The 12,129-nt window shown below is 42.9% G+C and overlaps 1 protein-coding gene across 1 annotated transcript; it reads left to right on the top strand.

Annotated features, from left to right (window-relative positions):
- Positions 1-5,708: 5,708 nt before the first annotated feature.
- LOC147431953 (putative pentatricopeptide repeat-containing protein At3g11460, mitochondrial) lies at positions 5,709-9,652 on the top strand. Its single transcript, XM_086494385.1, has 3 exons — positions 5,709-6,001; positions 6,137-6,332; positions 6,421-9,652. The coding sequence occupies exons 1-3, from the start codon at positions 5,803-5,805 to the stop codon at positions 9,416-9,418; spliced, it is 3,393 nt and encodes a 1,130-aa protein (XP_086350511.1). The 5' UTR covers positions 5,709-5,802; the 3' UTR covers positions 9,419-9,652.
- Positions 9,653-12,129: the final 2,477 nt, after the last annotated feature.

Below are 12,129 nucleotides of genomic sequence, written 5' to 3'. Positions count from 1 at the left end.
TTGAGATCTTTGCATTGCTTGAAGAAAACACGTTGCATGACATTGAAGCCTTGCTTCCTATCTTCACGTTGGTCACTGAGATTTTGAGTGAGTGCTGATTTTTTTTTGCACATAATGGAGTCATGCACCCTCCTTGCTACACTTGATTTGCCAAGCCTTGCTTTCCAAGCCCTTGTGGGAGTCCCCATTAATGAAGAGGCCTAACCCTTCGTGGAAGTAAACCCCTTGGAAGGGATGGCCAAAGAGGACTTTTAATTTGCCCCAAAAGGAGGGCACCCAATATGATAGGGGGTGTAGGCTATGGCGCATAGGAGATGAATGAGCACAAGAAGAGAGAGCCACTCATAGCGCTCTATGTAGTTCCTAGCTTAGGATGATCTAGAAGCAAATTTTCCTTCTCTCCTCAAGGAAACTAAGTTTGATCTTGAATTTGCCTCATTTCATGTAGGTCGGGGGCAACCTTCCTTTGTGTGCAAGGCTTTTTCCCACATGGCTCGTCGGCCCTTCTTGCTTGCCATGGAAGCTTTGCATGCCATGCACATGCACATGTCATCCATAACCCCTTTGTCCTAGAATCTAAACGTGCTTTGATGCCAATGTAACAACATGGGGTGTATGGCATACAAATCTCCTCTCAAACTCTCTCCATATAGGCCTTGCTGCAGGGACCCCTGAATTGCATGCCATGCGGGCTCATAGCCCCTTTCCCAGGACTTGCCTAGGACCCTTGTCCTCCGAGGAGCTCAAAGGTAACTCAAGCTACCGGGTGAAACACACCAACAAGCAAACTTATGACGGTTTTACCATTGTCTTCAACCATTAAAGAGAACAAAAAATAATCAACACACCAGTCAACACAACTGTTGGATTAGGCATCCACTACCTATCCAAGCGAAATCCAACACACCCAACAAAAACACTCCAATAGTTTAATAAAGCCAAGGTTAGATCACCTCAATCAAATGCTCCCATATTGTCTACACCAAGTGAAGTTTAGAATCAAAATGAAGACTCACCAAAGACACCTAAGATGCCCAAAAAGCACCCAAAGCTATCATGGATCGAACATGACATGGAAAGAGCAAAAGCAAGAGAAGAAGGCATGTCCTTGCAAGAGTGCTCCATATAATTTGGTGTAAGTTGAGCTACGATTGCAAATTGGGAAGAGGGCAAGTCACGATCAAAGAAAAAATGCCCAACAACCATGCTCAATTTGGAAGAAGAAGAGACATTATTCCAATGGATTTTCCTAAAGTGTGATTCCAGACATGGAGTGTGTATTATAAATGTAAAGCTAAAAGTGGCAGAGATTTGTCAAACTAGGCACGTTTATTTACAAATGGAATTCCAGGAAAGAGTTGGTGGGATGGATTCCAAAAGCTCAGGGGGTGCACCTTTAAGAAACTATTCATATAACATGCGTTCAAAGGGTATTGAAAACCCCCCTTTACTTACATGCTTAAGGTAATAAAATGACCCCTTTGTCTTAAAAAACTTACGGTTTTTCTCTAAATCATTTTAAAAAATCCCTTCTATTAATATAATCCTGTTAAAATTTTGGCAATTAAAAATTTGAAGACTTGGATCAAATAAGGGCAACTAGATTTATGCAAAAAATAGTGCAAACTTTGCACAACAATCTACAATTACTATTTGGGTAGATGAATTACCACCCTCAAACATTTGGAATGCATATGAGACAGGTCAATGATATAGGGACAAGGGTATGAAGATCCTAGCAAGGAAAGTAGCAAAGTAGATATACGGTATTACTTGTGATTCACACTAGTGGGGATGACAATTTTGTGTTGTGTAAATGTGGTTGGCCATGCTATTCCATTATCTTCAAGGGAAGTAGAATTAATGGTAATAACATTCAACATTGTGAAGAAGGTGCTAGCAATCGCGGTCCAAAAGAAGCATGGATGACATCCGAGCTCTTCCAAGTTTGGTTGGAGCGTTTAAGAAAAGCTATTGAGGAAGATGAGGGCTTCAAAAGTATGAATCTTCTCGTTCTTGATGGGCATGGGAGGCATGTCTTCCTAGACGTGATGACCAGGGCATATGCTACTGGGATAGACATCATTTCCATGCCTACACATACATCACACAAGCTACAACATTTGGATGTTTTCATGTTCAAATCATTGAAGCAAACTTCACAAGGAGAGGGCCATATGGCAATAGAGAACAACTTCTTCACAAGAAAGCAACTCATAGCTTGCATTGATTGTGTCAAAGGGACCCTAATCTCGTCCCTGACTTAAATTAAGATCCAAGTGGGTTTTGGTGCAACTGGAATATGGCCACTTAATGCATCAGCAATGAAATTTGAACACATGCCATACAACCACATCACCATTTGAGAGGAGACACCGGATCAAATGGAAGAGAACATATCTCAAGTTGCCAAACATGCCAATGGATGCAACGATAGAAGATGAGGCTACTTTGACCCTCAACTCTATGGCAACAAAATTCCAAGTAAGAGAGAACACAACTCTATGTTCAATCCCAAACATGTATGCACTAGAAATTAGCTTCACACAATTTCTTCAAGCCAACAATGTTGCTACAAGTGTTGTCCTACAACCAAGTTCACAATTTCTCTTGTAAAAGATGACAAGCATAGCATGCAACCCAACAAGCTTGGAGTAGCTAGGAAGCATGACATGATCAATAGAGTATGCACATAAAATGAGAAGCGTGTCATGCAATCCAATATGACAATCAAGAGAATTTGGAGAAGACCTTGCAAACATTGCATGCATCCCAACAAGCTTGGAGCAGTCAACAAACATGAGTTAGTCAAGAGAGTATGGCAATGAAAACCCCACCTTCATCATCTTCCCAACATCACATTTTTCACGCTACCAAAAACATGAGAAGTGTGTCATCCAATCCAATGTAGCAAGCAAGAGCATTTGGACCAGCACATTATCCCCTAGCAACAAGCATGAGACGATCAAGAGAATTTGGAGAAGACATGACAAACACTGCATGCAACCTAGCAAGCTGGAGCAGCCATCAAACATGAGATGATCAAGAGAGTATTGCAATGAAAACAACTCACCTTCGTCGTCTTCTCAACATCAGATTTTTCATGATGCAAAAGACATGATAAGCATGTCATCCAATCCAATACGGCAATCAAGAACATTTGGAGAAGACATGAATAAATGAATCAAGCAACCCATCAACACGAGACAATCAAGAGAATTTGGAGAAGTCATGACAAACATAGCATGAAACCCAGTAAGCGTTGACAAACATGCGCAACGATCAGAAGAGTATGGTAGAGAAAACACCCCATCTTCATTGAGCAGAAACCTCCATCAACATGATGTAATTACTCACATCCACATCTCATGATGCTGCTCAAAGCCAATTATATCAACAGTTTTCAAGAAGCTATTATAGATGTAGATCCAAATTTGACTATATCAACAATTTTGAATAAGCCAAATTACATGTGCATGTCTCTTTCTTCTATTAAGTTCTTGTTAAGCATGTCTCTTTCTTCTACGATTGAGTTTTTGTTAAGTTCTTTAGTTTCTCAACTTGTCACTGTGTTAAGTTACACAAAAAGCAAGAAAATGATTATTGAGCAACATTACAAAAAAGGGGCAAGCTTCACCTACACCTGTAGTGAACGAAACACAATAATCAAAATATAATTGCTGAATGAGTTTGCTTTTTTGCTAATAAAGCAAACTCACCTTCAATGTTGAGCAGCATGTGGGTGGCTTCGACGTCATGCATCTTAGGCTGCTATCATATGTCCTCTAGCTTTGCCCTTACTGCTTCTCTCTCTACAGTGTCACCAATGAGCTTCGACTACACATGTAGTGAAAGAAACACAAGAAGCATGTTATATAGGTGGTGAGTTCAACTACATCACCTAAAGAACAAGAGAAGGCCCTCGTGAGGATTCTGTTGCCTTGTCTCGCATGCATTGGAAGGCTGCAAAATGACTAACATATTATAATTGTGATTCATGGCTAAAAATTTCCTAGATACACTACCAAAGAGAGAGGAAGCATTCAAGGTGGGTACGTCAACTAGCATAAATTTTAGAGGGGGTGATGGTGTATTTGCAGCTTTCTCTTCCAGTGAAAGCAAGGCTACAGAGTACTAGACATGGGGAAAGATATTGCTGTCCCCAATGGCCTCCAATTTTAGAATTCATGAGCAGTAGAGTGGGTAACTTGGGAGCATTTATACGCGGATCAAGCAACATTTTAGCTGATAAACAGTCAAAGATTTGTTGCATGGAGACTTACATGATGTATTCAAGAATGCATATGTTGCAAATGATATGCTCTATCTCGTCCTCCATGGCTCAAAGTATGGAGTGATGGGTGTGTAAAACAGACCGAAGGTTGCTTTTAGGTACCACAGAATGAGGAGGCCGAGCCTTGCAGAGCTTTCTTTGATGTTAAAGAATAGAAAATGGGTGGCGGAGCAAAGATAATGGTTTATGACCTTGTCAAGCTACATATAGCAGAGGCAAAGAGCCTTAGAGAAGCAAGCTAAATGTAGAAGAGACAACCAACACGATGATAAGTACAAGGCTGAAGTTTTTGCGATTTGACTTAGTAAGGGGAGGTTGCCAAGAAGGCCTTGATCTCTCTTTTGAAGGAGAGCCGTGGCGGCTTTGTAGCTCAGAGGTTAACACTATCGAGCGTTAGCTCTGCTGTCGAAGGTTGTTGGTTGTTTCTGTAGGCATCTATTGATCCATGCATGGGTCCTCTTGCAATATAAGCAACCCCAAAAGGCGGGCGTATGGCCCATGCCCCAAATGCTGCATGTAGTGGCCATGCCATGCGGTTGTCATTAGCACATGGATGAAGCCTAGGATGCACACCAATATGCAACTTGCACACCTCGCTCTGGCTTGCCGCTTGATGGCATCAATGCACACACATGGTGCACGCATGGATAACGAGCAAAACGGAGTAAGGATTGTCACTCTACTAAGTGTAGAGTGGCTAACTTCTGGGTTTCCCATGCCATGGTACTGGCAAATAACCTGCCCAAAGAAGATTCATACATTGGGGTACACATGTATAACCACTCATGCCAAGAAAAATTGCAAATAGTTTGAAAAAATTGGAACAAAACCCACCTCACACTTCCACCTGTCACTACCTCCCTCAGGGTCTCTTCACTTCTGACATGTGGTGCACCATGTGGTAGCGTCACATTGCCAATTTTTACAAAAGTTAAGCTAGTTTTGTAGGTCCTAATCTCACATATGGCCCATCCACCCTACCCCCTCATGCATAAAAGAATGTTTGCCAATATTGAGGGTGGGTTCAAACTGCTCACCGTTTCCCTCGAGTTCAGTTGTGTCTTAAGGTACAGTAGTGCACACTGCTTGGAAACACTGTTTTTGCTGCTGCAAAACAACAAGCAGGTGGGGCTTGATTGGGTAGATAGAATGGTTGCGAGGTCTTTCGGTCTCGTGATCAAGCCGTCCCCACGATGCACGCTAAAAACTGCAGGAAGCCTGTAGCCTCCGGGGGGTGAAGCCGCCCGCGAGAAGGGTGGGTCTGAAAACATTTCACATTTTTGGAGCCAACCAATGCTTGCCACGCGTGCAGCTCACACCCACCAGCCTAACTTTGCAATAATCAACAACCGGTCCAAATTGGCTCCCCAAGGGCGAGTGTCCCATGGGGCCTTATTTATTCAGGCCAAAACCCCCATTTTAACCCTCGAAGTTCTGTTACGGCGGTGGAGTGTCAAGGTTTCTCTCGCGTTTCTGTAAGGGGTTAGGCATTCCTTGGCGTGTGCCCAATGATGGTGAGGGCTTTTGCTGCAGCTGCCGTGAAGCGGGCAAAGGCTGTGCCTGCATCTGTTGCTACTAGACGGGGCTGTTCTTCCTCGGTGCTCTGCGGATCTCGACTCCCGGAGCTTCAACAAAGTTCTGCTGTTTTGGTTCCTAGAGTAGGATGTGGCCTCCAGCAGCCTCTTGCCTCCTACCTCGGACCATTTGGTGAGTTCTTTCAGATATTGTGCTCAAGGCAAGATCTTGCATGCACATTACTTGGTCTTATATGTTGCTGTTCTTCTCTTTCTTTTTACTGCATGCTCTCTAAGCGTCCGTTTTGGTGGGCGTTGGGTTTCACAGGTGTTCGTCTTTTGGGTTCTCCTCAAAATTATTCTACCGAAAGTCTGGCTGCTCTTGTACAAAAGGTGGTGGCTACTGATGGGGTTCAAACCAAGGAGGTTTTGCCGGCAGCTGCTGAAGGAGATGCAACCTCTAGTGATGTTTGCAGCAGTGGTCAAGTTGAAATTGAACCTCCTGCAGTTGAGTCAAAGTTCAGGCATGTTTGTTGATGCATATACTCACACCTAACTATGATTGTGGTTTTTGCAACACGTTTCTCTCTAATATTGATTATTCTTTTGCAGCTTTGCGCCAACAGAAAACCATAAGATTGGATATGCAGGTGTTTTTGGTAACTTTAGGTTGTTGGTGGAGGAGGATCGATGGGAGGAAGCTAAAGCTGCCCAAGATGACATACACGAGAAGGGAATGCGAATCAATGCCAATATTTGGCAGCTTGTCATTCAACATTGTATTGCCAATAAGGGGCTAGAATCAGCCAGGGGCATATGGCGCCTTGTTCAAGATTCAAAGTTCCAGGGCAATGCATTTGTAGGCACCCATCTTATCCGGATGTTCAACTTGTTGGGAAGTGTGGAGGATGCAAATGATGTTTTTGCCAAATTAACTAGGCCAAATATCTATACATGGAATGCAGTGATTGCTGCCAATGCAAGGCATGGGCAGGGCGATTTAGCTCTTAAGTTGTACTTTAGGATGTTGGATATTCACGGAGAGCCTGATGACTTTGTGTTTGTAAGTGCATTGGAAGCTTGCAAAGCCATGGGCTCTTTGGAGGAATCCAAGGTAATCCACCATCACATCTCTCGGACAGAGTATGAGATGGAGCTGATGGTGACCACAGCCTTACTTGAGACTTACAAGACTGTTGGAAGTTTGGATGATGTGCGACGTGAATTTGAAACATCACCTAAGCGTGACTCAATAACTTGGAGTGCTGCTATAGCTGCATATGCTCAGCGAGGACATCCAGTGGAGGCCTTGAGACTCTATCAACAAATGGTACAAGCGAATGTGAAGCCTAACAATATTGCTTTCATGGGTGCCCTTAAGGCTTGTGCTAGTGTTGGAGCTTTAGACCTGGGAAAGACTATACATGGACATATCAAGAAGTGCAGATTAGAGTCTGAGCCGCTCATTGAAAGTAATATTATTGACATGTATGCACATTGTAGAAGTTTGATAGATGCAGTTGAGTTGTATCAGAGATCTCTGAAACGGGAGATGGTTGTATGGAATTCCATGATATCTGGTTATGCCATGTATGGAAATCTCCATGATGCAGTCAAAGTATTCGAGGAGAACATCAATAAAGTCAGTGAAATGAACGCGGCTACGTACATTGGTCTCCAGCAAGCGTGTACAAAACAAGTTGCATTGGAACAGGGCAGGTCATTCCAGAAGACGAGTGATTACTGGGACCAGTTTGATAAGCCGGAGGTGGGGGCTGCCATTATGGATATGTATGCAAAGTGCGGTGGGGGTCTTGATGAGATTCGTGCAGTGTTTGAGAAGCTACCTAAGGACAAGGTGCTGTCATGGTGTGCATTGATATCTGCACATACTCATCAGGGAGATCTAGAAGGGGCGCTTCAGATCTTTCAACAGATGCAAGCAGATGGAGTGAAGCCTGATGCTTCAGTTTACGCAAATGTTGTAAATGCATGCTCCATGATGACTGATTTGGCTCAGGGCAAGTTAATCCATGATCAGGTGAAAGAGAGTGGGCTTGAGACTGAACCGGCAGTTGCAAAAGCACTGATTGACATGTACTGCAAGTTTAAGAGTTTCAAGGAGGCACGTGCAGTCTTCGACAAGGTGTCGTCCACTGAAGTGGGAATGAATGCAATGATGGCGGGACTTGCTGAGCATGGTCAGTCCAAGGATGCCTTGCAGTTTTTTAAGGAGCTTCAATTGTCAGGGGCTGAGCTTACAAACATTGTCTATGTCAGTGCACTAAAGGCCTGCGCTCGCATGCCTTCCTTGGAAGAAGGTAAAAAACTGCATGAAGAGATCAAAGAAAAATTTGTTGTCAATGATGCCTACGTATGCAGTGGTCTAATTGATATGTACTCAAAGTGTGGATGCTTGGAGGATGCTTGCAAGGTCTTCAGCTTCTCAAAGTGGAGTGTTGCAACTTGTAATGCGATGTTGCGAGGATATGTTCTCCATGGTCAACAGGAGGAAGCATTCAGGCTTTTTCAAAACATGCAGTTTGAAGGATTGTATCCTAATGAAGCTTCTGTACTTGCACTTTTAAAAGTGTGCACCAGTTTTGGTGATTGCAAGAGGCTCCATGGATATGTTATTGAGAGAGATCTTGAGGCCTCTGCGGCTCTGGGAAGGGCGTTCATTACACACTATGCACATCTGGCAGGCATAGAAGAGGCTCAGGTGCATTATGAAACTCTCCCTCTGCGTGATACTTCCACTTGGAATACTTGGCTTGCGATATTGGCTGAGAAAGATTTTAGTGCTGCTCTTAAAGGGCTTGAGGATATGGCAAAAGAAACAAAGCCAGTGGTCGGGACTTTCAGCAATCTCCTTAATGCCTGCAGCAGTAAGGGTTTTGTAGATGAAAGCTTGGCACTTCTGAAATGTATGAATGAGGCTCATAGTTCAACGCCAAATGCTGAGCATTATGCATACTTTGCAAATACCCTTGAGCAAGCTGGACGACTGAACGAGATGGAAGGTCTTCTGGAAGGTCTTCCTCTACCTGCTAATTTTGAGAGCTGGGCAACTTTCTTACCTAAGTACAAGTCTTATCTCACCGCGGATAACAGCTTTGGCCATGAGTGTGTATTTGATTATGAGCGCATTTCAGATGTGTATGCCAACGTTGAATTGAGGATTGATGCACTAAAATTGGATGCTCTTCCAAAAGCTGTGGCAGCTTGGAGCAATCCAGGATCTGTTGTTATTGAGTCTGAACCTGAAGTAGCACTCATGCGGGGAACTGATCTTACTGAGAAGATTGAGAAGCACAAGGTTCTCTTTAAGGATGGGCGCAGGGTGGTTCGCCGCAGTCCTATGTCGGACAAGGCCAAAGAAGATTCCTTATGTGGGCACTGTGAGAGACTTGCAATTTCATTTGGTATTCTTCATACGGGTCCTGGCACAACTATTCGAGTGTCTAAGAATCTGCGTGTATGTGCTGACTGTCACACTGCCACCAAGCTGATGTCGAAAATTGAGAAACGTGATATCATTATCAGAGACTCCTACCGTATTCATCACTTCAACAAGGCAGGTGAATGCTCTTGCAACGACTTCTATTGAGTGCAGGCTGTTGCAGAAGAATGTTACTGGGCTCAGAAAGCATTAGCTTGCTGGAAAAAGACACTCAATAGTAGGTTTTATTCTATCTTGTTATGTCCCGTTTCAGTAGATAAAGCTTTGCGCTCGGTCTTTGCTGCTTGAAGGTCAGGTTAGCCAGTTTGTTTTGACCAATGGGGAGAGGAAAAGGCATTGTATATACTTTCCTCGAGTAGTAGTTCGTCTGTTTGCGAGGTCTATGGTTACTAGCATCTTTTTGAAGAAATGGAAAGGTTTTTTTTACTGACGTTTTTCTGCTGAAAGGGTTGTGCTGTTATCGGTCAGTTCTGTGCAGCAGGGGAGGTTTGTTTCCCCCTTCTTGCACTCGGTTTGAGGGGGTTTAGCACATCAGCCTCAGTTCTCGCCTCCCTTTGCTTATGTTTGGTTGGTTTCTACCTGGTTGTTTATGAATCATGACTCCTAGTTATACAGAAGAGCTTTTATTTGGAGTGTAAGCCGCCACTTTTTCATGTAATCTTTTTGTCTGTGAACTGCTTTTAAATGGTTTTCTAGATATGTGATAAAATCCTCTTTTAGTAGGCTCAATGTTCTGTTCCTCCTATGTGGAGTACTCCTTGTACCAACGGTTGTTCCTGTAGCCATTAGGCCCCATCATTGCAAGTCTCTTTGTGGATAGGATGGTATTATCTCCATTGACATCCTCTTGAAGTAGCCCTGTTGATCACAGTGACACCAAGTATATTTATGAGGTACCATACATTTGTTCAACTTCAAAAATCATTGCCTTAGGCTATATAACCTCTTCTGTAGTTTGCCTCTAATTAGCATCCTCAATAGTCTACCAATCTGCATGGAGGAAAGTTTATATCTAGCTGTTCAAGATCAATTGCCACAAAAGCTCAAATGTCCTCATTGAAGTAGTTCTGATAGTAAGGGAGATCTTATCAAAGTTTTTGTGCCAAACCCTTCACGAGTTACCTTGTTTTGTACCCTTGTCAAAACTCCCCTTGCCATTGGACGTGTACTTCCGAATGTTAGCATGCACTATGAAGGGCAAGTTTCAAGAATGCCTTTTAGAAACAAATTCTATATTGTGCATAATATGTAGGTAAGATTTACTTTTGGAATACAATGAAACTTAAGCTTCTCATATGTTTTCTTCTTGCTCTTATGTTTATCAGGAACCTTGAACTTGAAAGCCGGAGAAAGAGAACAGCACGTTGCCCACATTTTGCAACTGAACATAGCACAAGGATTGTGCACAGAGAAACATTGGACAATAAGCTCAAGCAATTGATGTCTTTGATATTTCAAGGCTCTTTCTAGGGAAGAGTTTTCAAACAAATTATGTAAAATCTGAGCTGTTGAATGCCTTGGATAGGAGTTGGATATGAAGGGTGGCTTGAAGTTGTAGATAATCAAACTTTTCAATGATATCAAGAGAAGGAAGAGTGTATGCTTATAAACTTCTTTACACTCTTCACTACGAATCCTACTAATGTATCTGTTACCACTCGCAAAGAGGAGTAGCGTGCATCTCCAATAAGTTTAAGCTTATATGTAACCCAAATTTCTTGTAAGAATTTTTTTTGTATGCTTTTCTTGTAAAGAATTATATCTGCCCAATCTTATGTTAAGTCATATCGGGCCCTAATGCTCATCAGACTGGGTTTATTACATGTGTTGCTTTTTGCTAGCCCAAAAGAGGAAGCAAGCCCTGTTTTCTTAAATGGGGCAAATCAAATTAGGCATGACGAGTGAAGAGCTGGTACATTTTTGCCTCGCATGAAGAATGGCAAAGTGTATGACAACCCTCTGTTTAGGATAGGCAACCAAGGGAATTTCCCCTCCCCAGGGAGTAAAGTCTAAGGGCACCCTTCAATTTCCAGATCTGCTTCCTTCCACTTCTTAGAAGCATTTCCTTTCCTACGGTCGTACCATTTGGGCTTCACCATAACAGACAGACTTCTTCCTATTATAGAGTAGACAATTGACATCTTAGGGGGGTGTTCACATTGTCATGGACAGACTTCCTTCTTCATTGCTCTTTTCATCGTGAAATGAAACCACTTCTAGATAACCAAGAGCCATGCCCAAAAGCATTATTTTCCTTTCCACCCTCCCATTGACATAGGCTGATTGAACAAAAGAAGAGCTTAAACTGATAGCATCAAAACTCTCTGCAATCAGCATTGAGCTCTTGGTTCTTTCTCAACCCATGAGGTTGTGGTTTCCAGATTGCATAGGAGCCATACCCGAAAGCATTATCCTTTCCACACTCATGCGAATATTCGTACAAGCTTGCACTAGGAGAAGAGCTTGAACTGAGAGTATAAAACTCGCGTCCAACAGCTCTTTGATTATGTAGAAGTGTCTCAGCCCGTTTTCGAGCAGTTTGTGGACACAACCAAGAAGGCACTGGGCCTCCAACTGTGAGAGTTCGTGGCTGAAGTGAGAGAAGAACAATAAACAAAGCTTTGAGTTCAGCCTTGAAAGCTCCACTTACCAAAAGCAACTTAAAACTCATGCATATCTCATGACTACATGTAGCTTGAAATCTCCTTCAATCCTTTGTTCACACCGTTTCATGGAAGCTTAAGAACTTCCATAGACAAGCCCACATACTTATTTGATGGGATAAAGCGCTAATTGACATCCTCACACTCGAAAGCAAAGAAGAAACGGGGAGGGATTGCACTTGTGCACCATAAAGT

This window comes from Adiantum capillus-veneris, chromosome 21 (assembly GCF_014529385.1).
Source record: "Adiantum capillus-veneris isolate H3 chromosome 21, ASM1452938v2, whole genome shotgun sequence".
In the NCBI taxonomy this organism is placed as follows: Eukaryota; Viridiplantae; Streptophyta; class Polypodiopsida; order Polypodiales; family Pteridaceae; genus Adiantum; species Adiantum capillus-veneris.
The sequence above is the reverse complement of the archived record's forward strand: the minus strand, read 5'-3'. Positions and strand labels throughout refer to the sequence as shown.